This window comes from Canis lupus, chromosome 4 (genome assembly GCF_011100685.1).
Source record: "Canis lupus familiaris isolate Mischka breed German Shepherd chromosome 4, alternate assembly UU_Cfam_GSD_1.0, whole genome shotgun sequence".
NCBI lineage: Eukaryota > Metazoa > Chordata > Mammalia > Carnivora > Canidae > Canis > Canis lupus.
In genome coordinates, this window is record NC_049225.1 from 44,439,601 (window position 1) to 44,464,488 (window position 24,888).

At 43.8% G+C, this 24,888-nt stretch overlaps 1 protein-coding gene across 10 annotated transcripts in view; it reads right to left on the reverse strand.

Annotated features, from left to right (window-relative positions):
* Positions 1–24,888, reverse strand: part of TENM2 (teneurin transmembrane protein 2) — a 644,816-nt gene that overhangs the window by 95,004 nt on the left and 524,924 nt on the right. For all 10 annotated transcript variants that reach the window (XM_038534811.1, XM_038534806.1, XM_038534815.1 and 7 more), the window contains one exon: positions 9,321–9,467. In XM_038534811.1, coding sequence (XP_038390739.1) covers positions 9,321–9,467 — 147 coding nt within the window. The remainder of the gene's footprint in view (positions 1–9,320; positions 9,468–24,888) is intronic.

Genomic DNA, 24,888 nt, shown 5'->3' on the forward strand with positions numbered 1-24,888 from the left:
CTGTAGCTTTCAAAATTCGAGTTTTTCCTGTTTTGGAAGCTCCTTGGCCTCATTCTAACCTGAACCCTTAGTATGTGGCTTTGTAGCGGCTGATTTCACATTTGTGTCACACCCTCAGCAGACCTTGGATTCTCTAATGCAGAATCGGAGTCTCCTTCATTCTGGTGGCCTGGCTGGGTGTATGCATGTGACTGGTGGGGGCAGAGGTAGTGTTTGCTCTCACCACCATCCGTGACAAGAGGTGCGAACAGGGCCAGGGCTAGAGATGGGTGAGGGAGGCTGGCCTAGGGTCACAATTAAAGGAGGTGCTCACTCTTGGGTGCAAAGGTGCCTGGACTCATCCTAGTCTAGTTGCTAGGTCTCAGACCAATCTCACCAGGCACACATTCTCTTTAGGGTGACTGGGTCCTTGTAGGAGCATCATGCTATAGAGAAAATGTACCAGATTTTAGAGCCAGGAAACTTGGCCTCTGACCCAGATCCGCCCTACCCTGTTGTTTGCCCTCGAAGAAGTTACTTCCCCTCTCTGGGTTTTAGACCTGCTGGGGACTCCACATTTTAGTCTTTCTGAATCTCACATTCCCAGACTCCACAAACCCTGTGAATCAAAGAGGCAGTGTCCCTCAGTGTGTGTGGTCACAGAGTTCCGGGAAACGGGGTTGGCAGATAGATCAATGATGAAGCACCTTGAGCTCAGGAAGATGAGGGAATCCTCCCTGGAAAGGTTTGGTCTTCATTGTGCTGGGGGAGAGAGACAGGCACTGCACACAGAGCTTTGGGGCACACCTTGCAGTTTTCCTTGGAATCACATTTGGCCACATAGCTCTGGCTCCTGTCCAATCCCCCAGAGCTCTTGGCTGAGAAGATGGAAAGTCAAAGAAAAGAGCACAGACCTTGGGCAGCTGCTCTGGCTGTGCTGCAGAGAGTGTCTAGCTATTTAAAGTCCAACTGCTCCACTTTCCCCTGCTTGTACCCTGGCATTCCAGTGCATAAGCACTTTGTGGCAAAAATGCTTTCCAAATCCAAAACTGGGGGGAAAAAAAGCTAATGCCAATGCTATTTTTCAGAATGTTGCAGAATTTGTGTTTCTGGGGGGTTAAGGGTGTTAAGCACTCACAGATTGCCTGCTCCGATCCTGGACACAATAGTCAGCTGCTGTGAGGGGTGCACAAGGAAGGCTCTTGACTTGGGTTCTGAGTCCTGGCATGGCTATATTTTAGCTGTGGGGCCTGGGTAAGCCACTCCGCTTCTCTGGCCCTTAGTATCTGCCTCTATGTAAAGGATGTTAAGAGGCTCTTAGGGCTCTTGTGGGCTATTGTCATGATTTATTTGGGCAATGTGGGTAAAGTCTTAGTAAGTGCTCCATGCATCAGGCCTCTGACATCAAGTCAAAGACACTCCCTGTTCTGAAACTATCTGGACTCCTCTGATATGTCTCTAGGAGATGTTAATACCTGCACCAGATTTCTCAGCCTTGGCATTATTGATATTTTGAGCCCAATCATTCTTTGTTGTGGGGGCTATCCTGTGTATTTGGGAGTTTTAGCAGCATCCTGGGCCTTTACCCACTAGATGCCAGTAGCATCTCCTTTCTTCCTCCTTCCCTGCTTCTTCCCTTCCTCCCTCCCTCATAAAATGTCTCATGATGTTGCCAAATGTCCCTGGGAGAGTAAAGTTGTCCCTGGTAGAGAACTGGTCTGGGCTGAGGGGAGGACTGGGGGGTGCAAAAGACCTAATCCTGGCACCAGGGCTCTTGAGCCTTTATTCAAATGCTGGTCACAGGAACCAAGAGGGAGCTTGCTATAATCTAGGCAGTTTCTCTGGCCAATGCAAAAAATATGTGAAGCCAACATAAGGATATAAATGTTACCTCTTTGCCCACCAGTTAAATCTGTGTTTTGATCCTTTAATTCCCTAAAATAAGTGATTTAAATTATTAAATTTTTTTTGCAAATTATGCATTTTAATCACCATTTTATGATGAATAGTTGATTTGTCATCTAATCAGGGAAAAATATAATCCCTTAAGAGACACTTAATAATCATTTAAACTACTAAAAACTTGATTAGAAAAGACTAAAGGTATGATATTAAGTAAACTCATGAACTTTAAATACCTTCTTTTCCTCCCAACAAATTCCATGGTCAAATACATTTACTGTGAGAAGGTGTTCGGTGGGTAAGTTCTATGTTTGAGGTGACTTTTCCTGAGGTCTCTTTACAACAATTCTGTACTTGTTTGAACCTTCTTCAGAAACAGTCTCCAAATTTAGTCAGCATTTGAGAAGAAATGAGCTTCTGCCTTTAAAGTACCAAAGTGGTCTATCACAGTGGTTAGCTGGAAGCCTATTTTGAATATTACCTTCTCTACCCTCTGTATCCTTATCTATGATATGGGAAAATTATAAAGAGATTCACAGAACTTCTGTTTCTGCTGTGAAGACACAGACAGCATGCTAGGAAGATATAGATGGGATAATTTAGGAGTGTGACATTTGTTGTGAAGGAAATACCATGGGGTGATGGGGGGAGAGACAGATAGGTCAAGACAGGCTTCTTTGGGGAGGTGACGCTTGAGTTGGGAACAGAAAATGGCTGCCAGTCATGCCAAATGCCCAGGTCAGAGGGTTTCTGGCCCTGGATCAGCAAAGGCCCTGAGGTGCGACTCAGCTCAGCATGACAGGATGAGGGGTGGGCAGAAGAGGGTACAGCAAGCAGAGCTGCTGTGGAGGGCGGTGGGGGATGGGCGAGAGAGGAGGAAAGGGCACATCACAGAAGTCCCTCCAGGTGAAGGTGAAACGTTTGATTTTGACTTTTTCTTTTAAGAGATTTTATTCATGTATTCATGAAAGACACAGAGAGAGAGGCAGAGGCATAGGTAGAGGGAGAAGCAGGTTCCCTGTAGGGAGTCTAATGTGGGACTCGATCCTGGTAGCCCAGGATCACGCCCTAAGCCAAAGGCAGATGCTCCACCACTGAGCCACCCAGGAATCCCTGATTTTGATTTTATCTACATGAGAAGCCCTTTGAGGGCATGGCATGATCTGATTTACAATTCAGAACTATCACTCAGGCCGCTGTGTGGAGGAACAGAAAGCATGGTGTGGTAGAAGCAGCAGAGAAGCCCACCCGTTGGTTGCCCATCCCATTACCCAGATGCCTACAAAGCTCAGAACAGGGCTCAGTGCATGTCAGCTCTCAAAAATCTCACTGACTGTAGTTTTTATATGCGATAAAGAATGGATTCTACCTTTTTTCTTTTTTTTTTTTTAAACCTCATTAGAAAACTGTGTCCCAACCCTCAGTTTCCTAAACAGAAGATTCTCTAGTCAAATAGGTTCCCAGAGGTCAAAGATCTTATTTATACTGGAAGATTCAGAATAATTTCAGCCCCCCCATTGCCATGTGGTCCTCAGTTGGGGGTTAGTTCTGTTTCCTTCCCAAGGAAGAGAGACCCAGTGCCTGGCCAGCTGGCAGTGGCCTCAAGGCCACATTTCCCTTGTAAGCATTAGATATATTGCTTTCCTCTCTGGGAGCTAATTGGGGACTCTGTTTATGGCTCCAGCTACATTTGCCACAGGTCTTTGGACTGCAAGGGGAATCCTCATCCAACCCAATTAATAGAGCAATGTTGTACTTCTAACCTGTCCCCCACCCAACCAATCCATCAACATGATTTGCACACATTAATCAAGGCATTTACAATGGGTTCACCAAGCTTTATCTCTCATTGGATAAAGAAATGGGACTATTTGGACTTGAGAACTATAACTCTTCCAGAGTCCCTGAAGTCCTGAGCTTGGCGCTGCTAAATGCACAGACAAGGTGTTATTAATTAACAATTGAGATAAATGCCGGAATAGCATCCCTGAATCATGTCAAACCAATTTGGATGGTTATGGGATGGGGAAAGGGGGAGGAGGCCATGGGCAAGGGGTGGGCTTCATCCGTTCCAAGTGCTTTGGACAGACTCCAGTGTTATTTCTCCTCATTTAGACCTGGCTGGAGCGCCTGGAACTCAGGCCAGCATCCGCATCTCTTAACCCAAGGCAGCCTCCTTTGGAGCAAAACAAGGAACCAAACTTCACAGATAGAGGTGGGCTGGGAAATACTGTTATGGAAGCCTTAATGGAGGGAAAGAACTACAGAAGATGCTGGCGGGTGGAAGAGCCCCCATCAGGGGTTCCTGACCACACAGATCGGTGGCTTTGAGGACTCTCCCAGGAGATGGTACTGAAGACATGGGGTTCAACATGGCGATGGGCTTCTTGTCCTGTGGCCAATACCCACACTCCATGACCATCGCCTCTCTATGTTCCCACTGAAGGAGGGTCTTCCACCCTGTCAACCCTGGCTGCAATAATTATAATAATGTGTTTATGCATCTTATCTTTTGAGATGGATATGAGCTCTTTGTGGACACTTATCATATTTGGCCTAGTATTTCCAAAGTCCAACATGAGCAAACCCTCAATAAGCATTTGTTTGTTAGACCACAAATGAATAGCTAGGGGATGGATGGATGGAGGATGCACACCCTGATGATATAATTAAATGTTTTTTTAAATCTTGAAGTGAATATTGGTCACCTCTCCATCCAGGAATGGAGAATACTTCTCAAAACACACTCAAATTATTAACTGAGAAACTAAACATGAGAACGTGTTCATACGTTGTCAATTACTTATTTCTTCTTGACCTAAAATTCCCCTCTCCTCACTTTACTTCTCTCCCTTGAGTTTTGGGAATCTTAGCAGTAGGGGCTAGGTGTGTGGGCACTAGGCATTGAGCTGGGTCAGCCTACTCAGTGGGAAACCATTATTTAAACAAGTTTTCCTCAAAATGTGGTCTGCAGACCACTTGTATCAGAATCCTTTGAGGTGCTCAATAAAAATGCAGATTCTTAGGTCCCCATATCTGACTAGATAAATCAGAATCTCAAAGATAGGGGCCTAGAAATCTAATCTAAATTTTAAACAAGCTCTCCAGGGTGGTTATGCAATGCTGAAATTTGACACGCACTGGTTAGAACCTCAGTGGTTATGGACAATGGGAAAGTTACTGGTTGGGCTCCATCTATGTGGACTCAGCCTCTGTTCTAGAAACAATAGCAACATTGCTAACAACATTAAAACTGGCAGCAACCAGCACGTGAGGGCATCCCACGAACCAGGCACCTAGTAAAACATATTGCATATGTTTTGTCAGTGAAACTTCACACCTGCTCATGGAGCTGGCATTATTATGCCTATTTCACAGACAAGAAAACTGAAACTTTGAGGAGTCAAGTTACTTGTAGAAGTGGGACACAAAGACTGCTTCACAAGCCCAAGCTCTTAACTGTCACGATGTGACAGTGTCACATGAGCAACCAGCGAAGTGACATGAGAAGGAACAAGAATCCGACTTTGAGTGCTGTGTCAATGTAACGGAGGGAGACGCGGAAAGCTTGCTAACACAGTAAGGCAGGATGGGATGCGCTACTGACTGTGGACAAGCTCAGCTTAGAAAGGTTCCTCCCCACTCCACTCCAGGCCTCCACCTACAGACTGGAGAGGGCATCTGATAGGATTCCATGGGCATTTCAGACAGACTCCCAGGCTGGCTTGAAATGTTGGGAGCAGGGCTTGTACAGACAGAGGGCTGGGGCTCCTGACTCTACGTTCTGGCTGATAAAGGGGTGTGGGGAAGGAGTAAGCCCTGTCTTTCCAGGCCAGACAGTCTAACAACGCTTCCCCACCTCGAGGTTCCCACTTTTAGAGGAAATCTACACCCTTTCTCCTACCCCTGGCTGTGATGAACTAAAAATCTCACACCTCTGTCTTGGTGGTGATAATTAAATATTATCTGCCTGTCACTTGATGCACATGTTGTGTGTATTCTCAGACTTTAATGAGCTGGTATTTGTCTTCTGTAAGCAAAAATATTTCTTTGAGTCTCTTCTTTTTCAAATTGGGGTGAGCAGTTCAAGTGAAGATCTTTCACTATTAAAAAGACAGTCTGCTTACTGGCATGTCTGTCTGAACTGTTTCTACTGCTTTAGTAGAAGCAATAGCAGGGAGAACCTGTTCCTTCAGAATCAGCCATTGCTTCCTGATATTAGTGGTCACATGGCTAGGGGGTGTTGGGAAACTTTGAAAGGGTTGCGATTAAGAAGGTGGGGAACTGGTATAAACTGTTTTGGGGGATAGTCATAGGCAGCTTTTCCAATAGGGCTTCTCATATAGGCACAGCAGAATACAGAAAATGTTTGAGTGAAAATTTTCTCAAGTCTTCTAAGGAAGCACTTAGCTAGCACCGTTCTAGATGCATAGGAGAAAAGTGAATTCATTCCATATAATGAATGTTTTAGGACCGTGGTTCTCAAAGAGAACCTGCCTCAGCATGGAGGCAAAAAATGTCCAAACCTGTAAATTTACTTGAAATTAAAACTCTTGCATCCCACCACATGCCTTTGGAATCTAAAATTCTGGGGGAAAAGATTTAGCAATCTCTGTTTAATCAAGCCCTCCAGGTGGTTTTGCTGTAAGCTAAAGTTTCTGAACTATTAGTAGCCATAAAGCACCAGGACTTAATTCTCTCCCAGAGGAATCAAGGTTGGAAAAGGCTGTTAAGGGCTTCAAATATCTGTATCTATATTTGTATCTATATCTATCTCAGTTTAAAATAAAAAAATATCTATCACTTTAATCTGAGATTTTTTTTTTTTAAACGTAGAGTGTTCCCAGATGAAAGCATGATGCGCCTCTTCCGCTCACTTTGGAAGAGCACTCTATTATTTCTCCATTCATGAGGTTCATAACAAATGTGTTCATCGCAGCTGCTCCCAGGGCCGACATTCATGCTCTGCCTGGGTGCCTCCTCTGACCTACTGTCAGGTTTAGAAACACACAGCCCTGCCTGAGAACTCCCAAAGCAGGAAAGAGCCTGGGGCAGAACTCTTACCCCCACCAAAAAAAAAAAAAAAAAAAAAAAAAAAAAAAAAAAAAAAAAAGTGATATAATTAGTGTGCTGCCGGATTGGATCTGGAGCTGATGAGGAGCAACTTTAATATTTATCAATAAACAGCAAAGTGCTTAGCACACCTCCTAGGGAAGTAATTAACCATAAAAAGGATACTCTGCACTGAGGAATCTCCTCCAAAAAAAGAACTCAGTTAATTGTGAATTGCTTACACCAGGTGAGAGACAATCCGTGTCTACCTCCCTCACCTGACATAAGCAACTCTGAATTAACTGGGAGTTTCTTTTTATAAACACTGTGCAAAGCCTTTTTTTTTTTTTTTTTCCTGGTGGCTAATTACTTCCTTGGGAGGTTCGCTTTAATAGTTCCCATAACAAGGCCATTATTGTCTTTAGCATAATCACTGCCTCATTTGCTTTTGTGCCTTCCCTTCCTGACGCTCTGCCTCTGCCCACCAGGAGGGACCCTGAACTGTGTGTACCTATACTGCAGTCCTCAGGCTAGGACCAGTAGCACCTATCGTGCCTCCTCTAGTTCTACTATGTCAGAAATTCGGTTTTCTCCTGAAAAGAGCTGCCATCAGGGATAGGGCTGGTAGAGAGGGATGGAGATGGTGCAGAGCATATTGAGGAGACTGAGTCAGCTCCCCTCCCCTATATGCAGCATTCCAACCATTTGTTATGCTTTCAGCTGCTGACGCCTGCAGTGGCAGAGGGAACCAGGACAGCAGCTCATTTCTGGAAGAGGAAGGAACTGATCTGTAAGCAACCACTTTGCTAGGTGAAATGGCCAGGGACCAGAGGCAAAAACTGAACCTTATCAGGAGAAGTAATGCGATTTTGACTGTCTTTCTCAGAAAAAAAAAAGTATAGATATATGCAGTTATGCCTCACTTCATTCAAAAATGAATTAAAGTGGCTTCTATTTTGGCTCTGTTTCAGGAAGCTAAATGAATGTGTGGGAGCTCTGTAAATTACACCAGGTCTTTAAACTTTTTTGATTGTTGTACTACTATCATTATATGAACATTCGCTTATTTATATATTATATATAAGTACAGCAATAATAGATTATGGAAATTGCAAGTGTTTATTTAGAGGATGAGGAAAAATGAAAATAGAATATCTAATACTTTGATCCATCACCCTGATGGATTGCGCCCCTTTCTGTACACTACCTAAACTGACCATCTGGGGCCTTTGAGGACAGGAGCTGATAATCTCAGAGCACAGGGATTGACAAAGTGGGACTAGACACATTTTTATTAAGTCATATAGTTGGATGCATGGATCCTCTTGAAACACCCTGAAACAACTTCTGCTCTAAGGGAATTCTGACCAGTTAGTAATTTCAGCGGGAATAGGTCACACACCTGTACTAATGTTTATGGAGCACTGTTCCATACTCTTAAGGAAGCCACACAGCCCGTATGCTACTTTAACCCCATTTAGTCCCAGAATCTTAGCGGTCCACCAGGGAATAATGCAGAACATTCAGTTCAGAGGTTCAGAACCGGGATTGCCAAATTTCCTATAAAGGGTCAGAGAGTAAATATTTTAGGTTTTATCAGCCATGTGGTCTCTGTCCAACTACTCAATGCTGTCTTTGAGGGTGAAACATAAACCGATAGGCATTGTTATGTTCCAATAAAACTTTGTCAGTAAACACTGAATTTTGAATTCCACACAGTTTCACAGGTCTTGAAATACTGCCATTCTTTAGATACCCCCGGCAAACTTGAGAAATGTAACCGTTTTTTAGCTCATATAAGACCAGGCTATGGATTGGATGTGGCCAACAGGCTATCTAGTTTGCCAGTCACTGGTTCCAATTGGGACTTTGGAGTTCGATCTGCGTTTGGGTCTCAATTTTACTATTATTGGTGGTCGACTTATCTTAAAAAAGTTACTTAAACTGTGGTCTAAGCCCCAGTTTCCTTGTTTGTAAAAGTAACATCTCAAAGGGTTGTAGGGATGAGGAGATTGCCTGAGATGGCTGAGTGCAGCATGAAACGCACACTGTAATCATCGCCATCGATTTGCTTGTAATTCCCGGCCCCGAAGGCTCAGGCAGGAAGGGGCACCCAAAGGCAGAGCCAGGGCCCAGCCACCTCTCTGTGGTGGTGTGCACTTGAGAATCCAAAGCCAGCATCAAACCCCAGTGCCTCCAGCTCTCATCTCCAGGAACCCCCACTGGCCCAACGAGGCCCGTTCTCTGCTGCATTTGCTTCAAAAGAAATGTTACAACAGCACTTGACAATAGTATAGGGGAGGTCTTTCAGGAAAAATGACTCATGACTGGAAGTATACACAATGCTCTGCTCTTGAGGGGCTGGGAATGAGAAGACGCTTGCTCACCTCCCTCATTATCCTTGTTATCAGCACAGGAGGTTTCCATGGCAACGTTGCATCCGGGCCCTCTCCAGCCGGTCTGGCAGACACACTGCCAGCTGTTCTGACCCAGTGTGCATCTCCCGTTGCCGTTGCACAAATCGGGGCAGCCATCTGGTTGGAGAAATGGAGAGGATGAGAAGGAGGGCCGTGAGGCCGCGCTGGGGCAGCAGGGGAGCCATGCAAAGGGGGAGCAAGGCCGCAGGGCAGCCACTGGGCCAGCCTCAGAGTGAGGCCCGTGCCTGCCTTCGAAAGAGTCAGGGGAAGCAGGCAATGCATGCAGTTGCAAGACACAGTGGGGTCCCAGATGCAGGGGATCCCCAATGACACTGACCTGTGTGAAGGGATCTGAGGCAACCTTCCCAAAGTGGGGAATATTCCAGAAAACTAAACCAGCTCTGAGCTTACAAGCCTAGGTAGGATATAATTTCCAGCTAGTAGCTCAAGATCGAGGTTACCTCAACAAAAAATCTTTTTTTTCTCTTTCTTTCTTTCTTTTTTTTTTTTTGTTTCTTCAGAACTAACTTTCTGTGGGAGACAGAATATTCCCTATCAACCCAGGACAGAGGCAAAGTGCCCTCTGTCTTTCAGAATTTTAAGAATATGTTTATATGTGATTATCACAAGCTTCTTATGACTAAGAACTGGATGGTTCTGCTGGGCTATTTTCATATTTTTGCAATATTTAGTTTTAAGGGGCACTTTAAAATGTTGGTTGTTTATCATTCAACCTATTTATTGCATGATTTAAAGATACTGCCAAGTCTGATGGCCACGGAAGAAACAGGTACTTAGTACCGTGAATGAGGAAAAAAGAAGAATGTGTATGTGTAGGAGGAATGAGGTGGTGTTCGAGTAATTCTTATTTTGTGGTAGCCTTTTCTTTCTTTCCTCTTTTTTGGGGGGGTGAGTATAAGTATGAAATCAGCAACCTGCCTAATTCCCTATTGCTCTAGCACCTAAAACAACTGTAGCTACCAGCTTTCTGGCCTGAGCTGGGGCCCCTGTGACCTGGGGGAGGGAAAAAGAGAAAAGGTGGTGGGGGGCACTAAAGCAGGGTGCAAAAGTCTCTCCAGCAGAGCCTCTGTCATCCTCTAGAAGATGGAGAGAGCTGTACAGAATTGGTAGGATGTCACCACCCTCACAAAACCTACTTGCTGGCAAGAATTTCTGGATATGTTTTCATTTTTCCTTTAACAGCTTTATTGAGCTATAATTTACATACCATAAAATTCACCTGTTTCAAGTGCACAATGCAGTGACTTCTAGTAAATTTAGAGTTGTGCAATCTAGGTATATCTTCTTACTTCATTTAAATAGACCCCAAATGACCATTAATATAGTTGTCCTCAGAAAGCAATTTCCCTGCATATCTATCTTTAATTCTATCTTCCCCTCTGTTACCATGTCTATCTCCTGCTCTTTCTGCATATTTTTTTTAAACCACACAAAGTGCAGGTGGACTGGGTTGTGGTGGAGGGATGAAGAGCTTTGCAATGATGGAGGTACCTGATTTGAAACCATTCTGGCCCGAATCTTCAGAATCAAAAGCATGCATGCAATTCCCCTTAGTTCTCTCTCCAGTGTTCCAGAGGCCTTCACCTGCTATCTTTCTTCTCTTCTCTCGAGTACCCCTTATGAAAATGCCAATAAACCTAATTTGTGCATGTGGCTGTGGTGGGAATGTAAAGGACTCCTCCCAGGAAGGAAGGTCTGGAGGGTTCGAAAGTGAGTTGAAATGTACTTATTTAAGGGTATCTTACTTTTGAACGCTTGTTCTCTCCCACCCTTTCCAGAATGTGGTAAGGGTTAGGCCCTGAGAAAAGAGGGTAAGCGAAAGAGTTCTATGTGGGGAAGTCTCTGTAGAGAAGCTGAGCTGTCTTGAGAGGGGAAAGCAGGAGGCTGTTACCAGAGAACCTGTTTTCTTTGGCTGTGTAGCCCAGCACTAAATCCAAAATGCAAACAAAGCCTAAGCGTTTGCACACCTCAAGAAAGACTTGCTGGTATTCACACCTATCCTTACAGATCCCAGTTGCCAAGATTCACATTTCCATTCCTCTTCTTACCAAGGAGGTGACCCCATGGCTCTGGAGAACCAGTGACATCCCCCTTGTTCATACTGTGAGAGTGTTCAGGGAGTAGAAGTCATCCCCAGTTTCAGAGAAATCCCGTAAACATTTCAACAAGAGCAAAATGAAACTCAGTAGGAAAAGCCCAAGGGACATTTCAGAGGTTCTCAAGGAAAAGAGTGTATCTCCAACCTCCAGCCACCTCCAGCTTTACAATTTCTACCAGTAGAGTTTTGGTTGAATGGATCACAGGGAATACACTAAATGACAAACTTAGCAACATTTGCTCAGCATGCCATCTATTATATGTGCTTTGTTATTTAGTCACTTTGAGGTCTTATGTTTGACTAAAATCACACCCAAAGTCGCAACAGAAGCCTCATTGTGTAGGAAACCCACGTCTACTATATAAAATTTAAATTTGCAAAGAACACTAGCTTGTCAGTCAGAGATATGCATTCAAAATATCTATGCTCTTAGATTGAAATGAAGCTTTTTCTCCCCCCCTTCTCTTTCTCTCTTGATTTTTTTCTCCCCCCAACCAACTGCAGTGAGATAAACAGACCATAGTAGCAGGTTTTCTCCACATCATATGAAGAAGATGAAAACATGAACAGTGGGAAGCTGGCAAATCTCTGAGAAGTTTCAGGATAGCTGGGAATTAATGGACAGGACTTTGCTTTTAGCTTGAAGAGGAAGAAAGTAGCCTTGGCAGGTGCGTGGTGTTGCTAGGCAACCCCAAACTACCCCTGGCACAAGTTCATTCTGCTGGTGGCCTTCTGAGGAGGTGATTTGCTGTGTTTGTAAAGTGCAAGGCCAGCTTCTGCTTAAGGAAAAACAGAATGCAGGAAGTAATTAGTCTGGGGGGCAAATAGGTGTCAGGTGGCAACTTTTCTCCTGGAGAAGATCCTATAATTGAAGTTGGATTGGGTTTATGGGCTCCTCCTTGGGGGTCCGAGAGATCTCTTATATGGAGTTCTCTGGATTTCAGGCTAGCACTGCTGACTTCCTTGAATGTTGATCTCTGAGATCACTGGCACAGACTATGATATGGCACACTTTTAGTTCTTTGCACAGCAGGACAACTGGCTGTCTGAAGACTTTAGGTTCAACCATGACCCTAGACTAGCGATTCTCAAGTGAGGCTTGTTATTTCCCTTTTATTCCTCAAGGTAACATTTGGCAAGGTCTGGAGACATTTTTGATTATCACAAATTGGGGAGGATGCTACTGACATCCAGTGCATAGCGGTCAGGGGTGCTGTTCAATATCTTACAATGCATCGGACAGTCCCCATAACAATGATACAGGCCCAAATGTTAATAGTGCCAAGATTGAGAAATCTTGCCCTAGACCCCAAACTGAGAGTTCCTTGTTTGCTGTTGGGTCACAGAGATTGGCCTTGTGTCAAGCACATTGTAGATGCCTGAATGAATGTTCAGTCAGGTTGTGCTAGTTCATTTCAGTCTGCTTTATCTATAAATTCTCCTGAGAGGCATAAGAAGATAGAGGGGTCTCCTTCTCAAAGATCAAAAGAGAACTTTCAATGGCATCAGTGATATTTTGGGCTGGTTCTATCAGACTTCTAATGCCTTTGGCAGGGTGGAAATGGTATAGTTTCTAGGACTTCTACACACAGAATTTCAACCGCTAAAAACCCCCCCCAAAACAAACCATCAACACAGCTACCAAGTAGGCAGGCTTTTTGCCTTGACACAAATTAGACTTGAAGCAGAAATTTGAGATTTAAAAAACCCAATCCAAATACACCCTTATATTCCAATAACTCCCGAATCTTCATCTCCAGCCCTCTGAAGTCTAATCCTGGACTCCAACTTGCATCTAAATATCTCCATCTGTTCACTCACAAGCGTCTCAAACTCAAGAAAATATCTTTACCCCATCTCCCCCAAACTCTGATCCCTTGATTAAGGCACCTTCATGTACCTCAATGCCCAAGACTAAAACCTTGGAGTCATTTTTAACACCCTCTCCTGCCCTCCACCACCTCTCTCATGTTTCGTGTCTAGTAACAACCAAGTCTCGCCTGATTTTCCTCTTAATGATAAGAAGTCCTACCTGTCCTTCCTCCTAAATATCTCTGGAATCTACTCTCTGCTCCCACTCCCAATTCCATTGCATTAGCCCAAGCCTCCTCATCTTTGCTCTAGATGCTTGTGAAAGCCTCCTAACTGGCCTCCCTACCTCCAGTCTTGCATTATCATCTATTTCTCTCTTCAGGACACTGCTCAAAACACTCTCACAGCTTTCCATTGATTCCAAAGGAGAATGTGAAGTCTTTAACCTGGCTAACAGACCTTACATGAACTGGTTCTCATGTCAGCCCATCTCAATAACCACTTCAGGCTTTGGCCAGATCAAAGCTGTTCAGTCTTTCTTTTTCTCCTTCTTCATCTGCTTAACTTCAACCTATCCTTCAAATCCCTACTCAGAAGTCATCTCCAAGAAGCCTTTCCAAAGCTCCCAGATCCAGGCTAGCTATACCTGTCATGGTGCCTTCATTCTATCCCATCCTACCCTATCCTAGCCTAGCTTACCCTACGCTACATTAGCTTACCCTACCCTGCCCTATTTACCCTACCCTACCCTATCCCATCCTGCTCTACCCTGTCCTACCCTTACCCTATCCTACCCCACCCTATCCTAGCCTACCCTCTCTACCACACTGTATCACAACTGTCTAGCATCTCCTTGATACTTTTTTTTTTTCAATTTTCTTTTAAGTCCTGGTAGCAGCCACCTCCTTAAGACATTTTTACTGTCACCTGCTGGAAAGTTATTGTAATAAATGTGTACATAATCAACTATAATTTGAATGGTGCCCCTAGAATTGTGCAGTGCACAACTGAACAGCTGCCCTGTGCACTCCTGTTATGAAATAAATCTGTCAGGGCAAGTGCCACGTCAATCTTGTTTACTCTTGGATTGCTAATATTCAATAAACAGGGAAATGAATGAGTGAATCATGACTGAACTCAGAATCTCCAACATCTTCGGCAGAGTAGAAATGCAATCATTTCCAAGACTTACTACACATAAAATTCCAAAGAGTAAAGAAAAAAAAAAGCCCCAAACCAAATGACAACAACAACAACAAGCCCTCCAATGACACAGTTACCAGGTAGGCAGGCTTTTTGCCTTAACAAAAATTAGGCATGAGGAAAATAATGTCTAAAGCACAGTAAAAAGGGGAGCATAAATGCACTTGAAGAAAGCTATAATTACCATAAAAGGCTTTTCTAAAAAAGCATCAAGGAACATTCTGCCATGTGCAGCAATTTAGAGGTAGAAATAAGTGGCTGACAGTGTATGAGGGGTGGAAGGGCTATGTAGTACATGAGGGGTGCACAGGAGGAGTAGGATCTTAGCATTTGACATCAAGCACACTTGGCAAAAGCAAAGAGAACAGCATTCCACCGAGACAGAAATGCAAGTGAAAAGGGGGGCACTTGATGGGATGAGCACTGGGTGTTATGCTATATGTTGGCAAAATGAACTCCAATAAAAAATAAATTAATTAAAAAAAAAGAAAAGAAAACACAAAACTGGCTGCATGTGAATGCAGACAGGTGACAAGGAAAGCTGGAGAAGGGAGACATCCCTGCTTGGCTTATGAGACCACCACGAGGAGAGCTCTTGCATCCTGGAATGAGCCCTTGTGGAAAGTCTTCTGAATCAAGGGGAAAACCTTAGCTTGGCTTAGGGTCAGAGAATTCTGGGATTAAAACCTAGATTTGGGGCAGCCCGGGTGGCTTAGCGGTTTAGCGCCACCTTCAGCCCAGGGCCTGATCCTGGAGACCCAGGATTGAGTCCTGCGTCAGGCTCCTTGCATGGAGCCTGCTTCTCCCTCTGCCTGTGTCTCTGCCTCTCTCTGTGTCTGTGTCTCTCACGAATAAATAAATAAAATCTTAAAAAAAAAACCAAAAATAAAACCTAGATTTGTCTCGTGTTGTCTGCGGGACCTCGAGCTGGTAGCTTCACCTATTCCCCATGTCTGTAAAACTATAATATCCTACAAATTAACCTTATTTATTGTACTTTCCAATAGAATATAGTCTGCATGAAGTCTGGGATTTTTGTCTCCTTTGTTCATTGAGATATGTTCAGTGTCTAGAAAAAGAGTCATCATATAACAGACACTCAGTAAATATTTGTTGAGTAAATAACTTAACAGAGATGCTGATAGTTTATACAGATGCCACAGGTGTTAAACGAAATGATAAGATTTTAGCACAGAACTTAGCATGTTGTAAATGTTCAGTAGGTAGTAGCTCTTTATAGGTTGTGTTGATACAGTTGCTATCACCAACATTACAATTAGTGGTAGGCCTTTCCCTGGGGCAGTTTTAAGGGCTGGCTATTTTTCTTTGTTTCACCTCCAGATCAGGAAAAAAAACACAAGCCTATCCTCTTTCAAGTTAAAAAAACCCTCCAGTATCCTCAGTGTACTACTGTATCACATCCTAGGAAATCCTTACTCTCTCTATGACCAAGAGCCTAGCAATGCCAAGAGGAGAAACCCACAGAAGCTAGGGAAATTCTGAGGGGCAGGAGAGTTGAAGGTAGAATAAATGGTGGCTTTTTCTCTTGGGCAGAATTGTACTTTTGCATGTTAACTTAATTAGCAAACCCCTCTCCCCCCAAGTCTTTTAAATGTCACTGTTTTCTGAGCGAGAGCCATCCAATGTTGGGATGGAGAAGCAGGTACACACTGGAAATATGGAATAGAGTCTTCCATTGCATTCAGAACTCTTTAGAATTGAAAACAACTGAAGTGTTGGGGACCAGGAATCACCAGAGGTTCAGTAGCCATTTATACTAAACAGCAGTGGCAGACACTCAGAAAATTAATTTGGTGCTTCAAGACACTCTGGGGAAAGGCTCCAACTAATTTTAGAAGACTGGCTGCCAAAGAAGCATTCTGGTCCCCAGAAAACAGAAGGGCTGGTCCCTCTTGCTCACCTGTGTGAGGAGGAGGGAGATGTGGAGAGACTATGTTTCAAGGTACAAACTAGCATAGAAACTCAGCCATGAAGTTTGAGTGGCCTCCCCTGCTTTGTTAGAGAAGACATGGAAAATCCGGAGGCGGATGTTTTTCTCAGTTTCAACAGCCTCTGTATGTCTTAGAGTGTTTGCATCGGAGAGCTTATGGGGGATGCTGGGTAGGGACTGCTGGCAAGGCCAGTGATCCTTTCCAAGGTCCGCTGCTTGTCTTTTGCTCATAGAGCAGAACTCATACCCCTCCACCCCAGCAGCAACAGAAGCAGCAGAGCCTCCATGAGGTGATATAAATTTGGATCCGGCTGTCTATGCTGCACGTTTCCTGGATGCACCTGGATTCTCACTGATCAGCATCGTTTCTGTCTGCCCAGGAAAAGGAAGGCAGTAGGCTTAGCTTGGCCTCAGAGAAAATGGTGAACTTAAAAAAAAAAAAAAAAAGGTACATCTTGTTTTTCACTGTTTTGATGCTTTAAATTCTTATTTAAAATTCTTAATGCATTTTTCCCCCAAATAGTAGAAGATCATGGGGGGAAGGAAACGGAGTTTAGGTGATAGTAACTGGAAATAGCTCTTCTTGGGAGGGGGAAGCTCATGTCAGTTACTTAGTGAATTCAAGACTGAATCGTTATCACTCAGGAGAACCAGGGTCTCACATAAGCCTGTGCTTCCCTTGGGGGAGCCTGCTTTCTTCCTCTGGAACATCCCCCTTCTCTATTCCACTTCACTTACCACAGGACGATGTAGTGGATTAGTGCTAGGAAAATATCACCATGGTGCTAAGGCAAACACCAACGGGTACCATGTTGAAATCTGCTGAAAATCCACCTGTGAGTCTCTCCCTTGATTTAGATAGGAACAGTGCTTCTCAAAGCTTGGTCCTGGGACCAGCAGCATCAACGTCACCTGGGAACTTGTTAGAAATGCACATCCTTGGGCTCCATCTCAGACCAACTGAATCAGAACTTCTGAGTGGGGCCTGGAAATCTGCATTTTAATTGGCCTTCTGGGGGGATTCAGATGTCTGCTCTGTGTGAGAACCACTGCTTTAGGATTAAGTCTTGAACCCCTAAAAGGGCCCTGAATGCATTATCTGCACTATCTGGCCCTGTCAATTTCTCCCTCTCAACTCATGACACTCAGGCTCTGCTCGCTGAGCTTTGGCCACACTGCCTTGCTAGGTTCTAGAATGTAGCCTCGATCCCTCCTTGTGGACTTTTACAGATCCCTGTCCCTACACAGCACTCTCTGCACTCTGGCTAAAGCCATTCATACTGGGATTAGCCAGCATTTATTTCGAAGGCTTTTTGACTTCCAACTGAGGGTTGCTACCCAGTAGTGATATCATGGTACCACCCACTCCTTCTCCTATAGCACTTCCCTGCCTCCATTCTAATTCATCCTTTGTTTCAAGCAGTGGGTCTCAACCTGGCTGCACATTAGAATAGAACTGGCCTACAGTCTAAGAAATCCTGATACTAGGCTGTGTCCCAATTAAATCAAAATCTCTGAGGATGAGACTCAGGCATCAGTATTTTTATTTTTTGAGCTCCTCCAAATGATTCCTGTGTGTGTGGCTGAGATTGAGAACCAGCGGTTTAACGCCCATCATCCTGGGAGCCTCTGAGTCTCCTGAGGGCAAAGACTCCGACTCTGTTGCGTATGGCTGTTTTCCCAGTGCCCACCCCCGTGCCTAGCATTAAAGATATTTGTTGACTGAATGCATAAATAAACCGTGTGTGTGGTGTTTCTGCTGCTTCACTGTGCCCTTGATTCAGCAGCCAGGTAAAAGTAAGAGCTTCCCGCAGTCCGTACCCCAAGCCCCTGGATGGATGGCACTTCCCCCAAGCAAAAGAAACAGCTGGTTGCAGCACAGACTCCAAAGCCACGCTGATGACAGCGGCTGTCGATGAGTGCTTGGAGTAGGTCCGTGCCTTTCAGCTTGGAAGAAGCTGATACCTCCCGGCTGAAAGAGACAGACTAGAGCACCCAGCGAGGTAGATGAGAGTGCATCGGTAGATTAAGAGGGTGACAAGAGTCACACAAAGGCAGGGATGACAATAATAAGAAAGTCCAATGGTTTAATTTGGTTCTTGGAGGATAATCAAGTTGTTGTACCTTGTGTTGCTTATTCCCACAGCTGTCCAGCAAATAATGAATGTGGTACCTAGCCGGTATGGAAATAGGGACAAAGCGCGACTTTGATTTCTTATTTGTTATTTTTAACCATCCAATTTCTACACCCACTGAGCATCCTTATAGCCACAGGAGGGTCATAAAAATCCAAATAACATCTAGGAGGCCTGTGGGCACGGACTTGTTACTTACTGCAGGGCTGACGGCTCTCTTTTAACTAGTGTAAAATCAGGCCAATGATAAATCGCCATGTATTTTGTTGTTGCTGTTGGCAGCACAACTTTAGGAAATGTAAGGAAATCACTAAATGTTTGTTGCTAATAGATGTTAAAAGAGCTAGGCCAAGAACCTACCCCAAGGACTATGGGTTTTGAATTCTGGATTTTAAGATGCTTTTAATACAATGATAATGGTAATTACATGATAATGTCATGTAGACATTTCTGTGTGCCTGGCACTCTTTTACATGCCTTTCATGCATTAGTAGTTCATTTCCTTGTCACAATCACCTTACAGTGTAGGTACTATTATTGTTCAGGTGAAGAGATAGAGGCACAGAGAAGTTAAGTAACTTGGCCAAAGTTGAAGAGTTGGTTAGTGGTGGAGGCAGGATTGGACACCAGGCAGACAGGCTCTGTAACCTCTGCTCTCAGCTAGAGTGAACCACTGTCCTTGTTTGCCCAAAACTGTCTTAGGTTTTGCACTGAAAGTCCTGAGTCCCAGGAAACTTTTCAGTCCCAGGTAACCTGGAATAATTCGTCACCATCGAGGATAGGGAGTGTGCACTGGGCTCTTTTCATTGGTGATCATAGAGGTATAAGGTGGGGATGGAGGTCAAGGCCTTTAAGGGCAAGGGGGAAGGCACAGACTTTTAAGCTGAGTCACCTGTTTGAACATGTTGGGCCCTCCAACACATACTGGTCCATGGCACCTCAGTCCAAAGCACCAGGTCAGCTCAGTAGCTAAAGGGCAGAACTTGGAATGTGAAAGCAGTGGGCTCTGAATCTAGGCTGCCTGGGTTCAAATCTTGGCTCCACCCCTTGGTTGCATGATCTTGGGCCAAAATTATAAGTCTTTATTCCTTACTTTCTTTGTCTGTAAAACCAGGGCAATAAAAGTACCTATTCCAGAGGGCCATTGGGGTTTAAAGGAGAAAATACATATTACACGCTTAGCATGATGTATAAACATGTAAATGCATCTAGTAAGGAGCAAGATGTGTACATTGTAAGTAAACGCACATAGTAAATGTTTCAGAACTGACAGCTATTATTGTTGATGTTTAAAATAACATCAAATGGTAGCAGAAGGGTCTACGTGGTTTAGGGAATTCTTTGATTTGCACTCAGCAATGAGGAGGGACTGTATACCATAGTTGAAGCCAGGATCAGTATTGTCAGTATACCAAAGACCCCAGGAAGATGTCCTCCAAAGACTGAAATGGAAATGAGAAAAGTGAGGTAATTTTGTGAGAGTTCCATGAGTAAAATCAGCACATAATGGATGTGACATGTTATCTAATGAAGTCTCCCTAAAATATAAGAGGCAAGTGAGGTGAAACTGTAAACCAGGCCCAGAAAAGTATGTTAACAGAAAGGGCTGGTCTGCCTGGGGTGGGGAAAGGGGGGCCATTCAGGGGTTTGGGACAGAGGAGTGGCTTGATTGGACTTCAATTTCTAAAGCAGTCCTTTGTGCTGGGAGAACGGACAGAGAACAGACAGGATCTGGGAGGATGTCCAGGAGGAGGTCATGTGGATAATCTTCGTAAGCCATGGCGGTGGCTTGAGTTGGGTATGCAGGTGCCCTGCTACTGTGACTCAACATGGCAGGGCTAATTCTATATGTGTTTAGGATTCCCTACACATCCCTCCAAAAGGAAAGACTTGTGGGACAGAGAGAGCAGAGGATAAAATACATTGTCCATAAGTAGCACTCCGGTTGACACAAACTTCATTTGGGAATCAGCAAATAACCAGGGCTGAAGAGGCTGGATTGTGTGGTGATTCTGTCCTTCCCTCCAAGTTGCTTTTCCATATTAAAGGCAACATGTAGAAGTGAAGGGAAAGGGTAGCATGGATGGAGGAGAGCAGAGAACCGCCGGGACACCCAGGCTCTCTCTCCAGGTTTAGGGCTGACAATGGAACATGAAACAGCTCCAGCAAATGACCTCTCTGACCTTCCTGATGTAATGACTTCAGACCAAGAGGCTGCATTGAGTCTGCCAGCTTCATCTAGTTCTTGGCAGTAGAGCTTCCTTGGGCCAGCCCCAAATGCCCTCCTAGGTTATTGCTCCTGGACTTTTAATCCCTTTGCATTCTGTTTATCCCTATCGTATAGGTGAGCTTGACCCATCAATTGTGGCACTCAAACACACCTAAAAAGTTCTATGGATCTATCTATCCATCTATCCATCATCTATCCATCCACCCATCCATTATCTACCTTTGTGCATAAACAAACATATAAATTTATTTATATTTATTAATCTGTCAAGACTTCCTTACCAACAAATTCCTCCAAATCCTCTGAAGACTTGTTCTTAAAAACACTGCGTATCAAATGACCTCATATACTAGCTATATTATATCTTGTTTTATGTTACTTTTCGCCTGTACAGAGATAATAAAAACATTTCAATCTCTCCTTTGCTTCTTCACCCTCTTTTATTTCCTCTAGCTGAAATGGCATCTCCCAGCAGCCCTGCCCTTGTTCATTAATCTAGAACTTTCTATCATTCACTCCTTTGCATCCTTGTGACCATGTAACCCCGACTCATGAACTTATCCTGTTCTTTGAAACTGTATCTAAATGTATCGTTCTAGGCCTTTTCTTCACATAGTTTTTAGCTGATCAAGGACTTTGGGGGAAGTCACTGGTTGTCATGGGGTCTTTATATATAAATTTTGTGGTAAGTCTCGATGAGGAGGTACATTTATGTTTGGCACAGTATGAGGAATAAGGAGATTTTTGTTTTTCTGAAAGTATACAGAATAGGAGTCAGAATTCCAACAATCTGGCCTATGCTATTGTTAGGTGCTATTCTTCAATTTTGCATAATGAATATGCCCTCAGGAAGGAGAGAGCTTCCTCTTCGAAATCCTCTCATTTATAGAGAAACAAAAATCCCTCCTTTCAAATATATCTTAAACATGTAAAACAGCAGTATGTTTCTGTTAAGTCATATTTTAGCTAAATGGATAATTGAATGGTGAATGGGAGCTGCTACTCAGCTGTTAACCTGCAGAGTTTTCACACGCGTGTGCGCGCACACACATGCACACACGTACACGCACTCCCAAATTGCAGCAGAGCAATTCCCAGGAGGCAGAAAGCATGACTGATTTTTCCAATAAAGCTGAAAAATCGATGATCCTTGTAGATGGAATGCTCGCTTCTCTAACCACCTCAGAGTTTCATCTCCCTCTGCTATCCCTCCCAAACTAGCTTCTGTCTTTGCCCTGGCACATGTCACCAATTCCATGCCGCCAGGATTTACCCTGAGTTCTATTCCAGTTCTACTGAACGTACCTTTTAAAGAGGCCCTGCAATGCGTCTTGATTTAGAGATGCTTGGGTTTTATGTGGCTCTGGGAAATGTTGTTTAGCTTTTTCCGGAGCTCCAATAAGTTCTGATGTATGGCCGTGCATGCCTGCATGATTAATGGCACATGCAAGGACTCAGAGCCTTCAGAGGTCACCCTGTGTGTACTGAATAATACAATGCAGATCCAAAAATACCCTTGGATGAGAATCCTGGCTCCTCACAAATTCAATGGCATCGCTTGCTTTAGTTGACATTGCCTGAGACTTGGTACCTCTCACTGACTGTGCTTCTGAGGAAAGTCACCTCCCCCAAACAGACATTTTTAAGATATAAAAGGCGAATCACTTTGGTTTGTTGGCTATTTCTCTATAAAGTGTCAGAGGTGCCAGGAGACGTAAGAAGGCTGGGGACACTAGAAGGCTGGTATGCTAGAGTCTGACAGGACTTCCAAGTTCAGGGTAGCCAGGCCATGATGTGAGGCAAATTAAGCATCCACGTAGAATATGCTATGGCGTGCAAGGCTGTGGTTGAGAATTTAAATGCACCAAAGTCAAGAGATTCGAAATGATGGTTCCCACAGCAACTATAACTCAGTTCTCTGGTGAATATAAAATTAACTTTATTGCAAAACATGCTGTTCAATTTACGCCTTAATATAGTCATGGCAGAGTTACAGTTGCTGTGAGAACGCTAACTCTGAATTGTTTTGAATAATTAATTTAATGAAAAGTTGGTGGAAATGTGAACTCTGATAGAAAGTCAACTTAAATTTAGGGAAGTTGGCCAATTATGCCTATGCTGAAGAGTGATGATTCATTTTGGGAATCTGAAATAACTTAGTGTACTCTTTGGCCTTGGGGGGTGCTGGTAAAGTGGAGAACCCCAAAATATACTAACAGGGGGACTCTCCTCCATCTCTGAAGAAACACTCCTGCAGGTGGTGACTTTAACAATAGAGGGTACCTTCCTGGTGCCCATATATCCTGATTTCATTGCTGGCCCCCAAAGTAAGCCTCTTGCCACAACTACCTGGGGTCAGAGCAGGTGATCAAAATAGTGTACAGTAACACCTGGTCTCTGTCACGTAAACCAAGATTTAGAGTTCAACCCCCTTGCTCACCCTTGTCACTGACAGTTCAGACTTACACCAATTGCTTTACCTCTCTGAGCCAGTTTTCTCACCTGTATGATGATGAGGACAATTTCCACCTCACAAAACTGATATAGGATTAGATGTGAGAGGGTGTGTTAAGAAGTTAGCACGGGGCTGGTAAGTTTTATGGGCAGTACTCAATAACTGTTAGCTGTTATTATCTGAAATGGGAATTCATTGGATCAGTAAATTCAAAACATATGCAAAACCAATTCTTCGGCCTGTTATTTCAGTCCAACCAGATTTGGTACAAACCTGGAGCAGCAGGCAGGGGGGGCATAAAGACAGAAACATGAGTTGGCAGAAAGTTCCCTAAGCAGGAGTTCATCTTCAGTAAAGATACTCAAGGCCACTTCTATCAGAGTTCTGGAAACAAACCAATGTATCATCTCTTCTACCAGATGAATATTTCTTCCCCCCATTATCTCCTTTGCCATGAACCATTTGAGATCTTTTCCTCCTAATTCCTCTCCTCATCATAAAATACTCTATATCTGCTTATTTATTGCATATATATTTGTGTTTTATACATAAAAAGGGGTAAGATGCTTTTCACTCTCCCAAAGAACCACTTTTCACTCTGTTTGTGGTGATACTGCCCTCATTTCAGATGTATGCACTAGATTACAGGCCTTATTCAAGTCTTCATGCTCCAAAACTCAAGAAAAAACCCTTCATTTATTTGGTTATTCCTTTGCTATTCCTTCTTTAAATCTAGCTCTTGACTTCTAACAAATGGGCTATTTTGGCAGCTAAGAAACACAGTATTTTTGAAGTTAACTCATGGCTTCTCACTATATCCTTCCCAACTATTCTCCTCAGATATAATGTGGCTTCTCTTTCTCTTTTTCTTAAATGATTCGGGAGGGTCACGCCCAGGGAATCTCAAGCCAGCCAGCACTTACTCAGCACCTGATGTATTCCTGTTCCAAGGCAGAGGATAATTTAGGTTCTTTCTGGATACTTTGTTTTGCTGTTGAAGGCCAGGTTTGGCCAAACCAGAAGAGTGGCCCCTGCCAGAGATCATCTTTCTTGGGAAGCACTGTCAGGGTTTTAACAGAAAGGGGCAAAGCCACAGCCTGGGAGGAAAAACAAATTAAAAGGAAAACTCCCAGCAATGTGAATTTCTAGCTTCTGAATCCACTCCCAGCTTGGCTTCAACTATTTTCTTTATGTATCAGCCTTGTGCTCTTTTCAGGACTTCTATCTCCTTCCCCTCAAAGCCTTGGCTTATGGCTTTTTACCTCGCTGTGATCAGTATCAGTCACATTTTAACATCTCCTGAAAGACATGATTTTACAACATTGTAATTGTTTGCTTTCACTGCTCAGAAAATATTTTAAAGTTGCATTACTTAGTGTAACCCCATCTCACTGGTGATGGAGGCAGAAACTTACATGTTAGGGTAGACCTGTCCTACTAGGTGGAGATCAGTCAGACGCGACTTTAAAGGGCCTTGTTGTTCTGGCCAGGTATTTAGCTAAACTTCACCTTGGCTTCTGTAATCTGAGCATGGCTGAGAGTGGAAACTCCAGTGGCTGACCTCTGCTGACCAGGGGAGTCTGTTTGCTTGAGCATCCTTGAGTTTTACTGTTTGCCTTTAGGAGTTAATTAG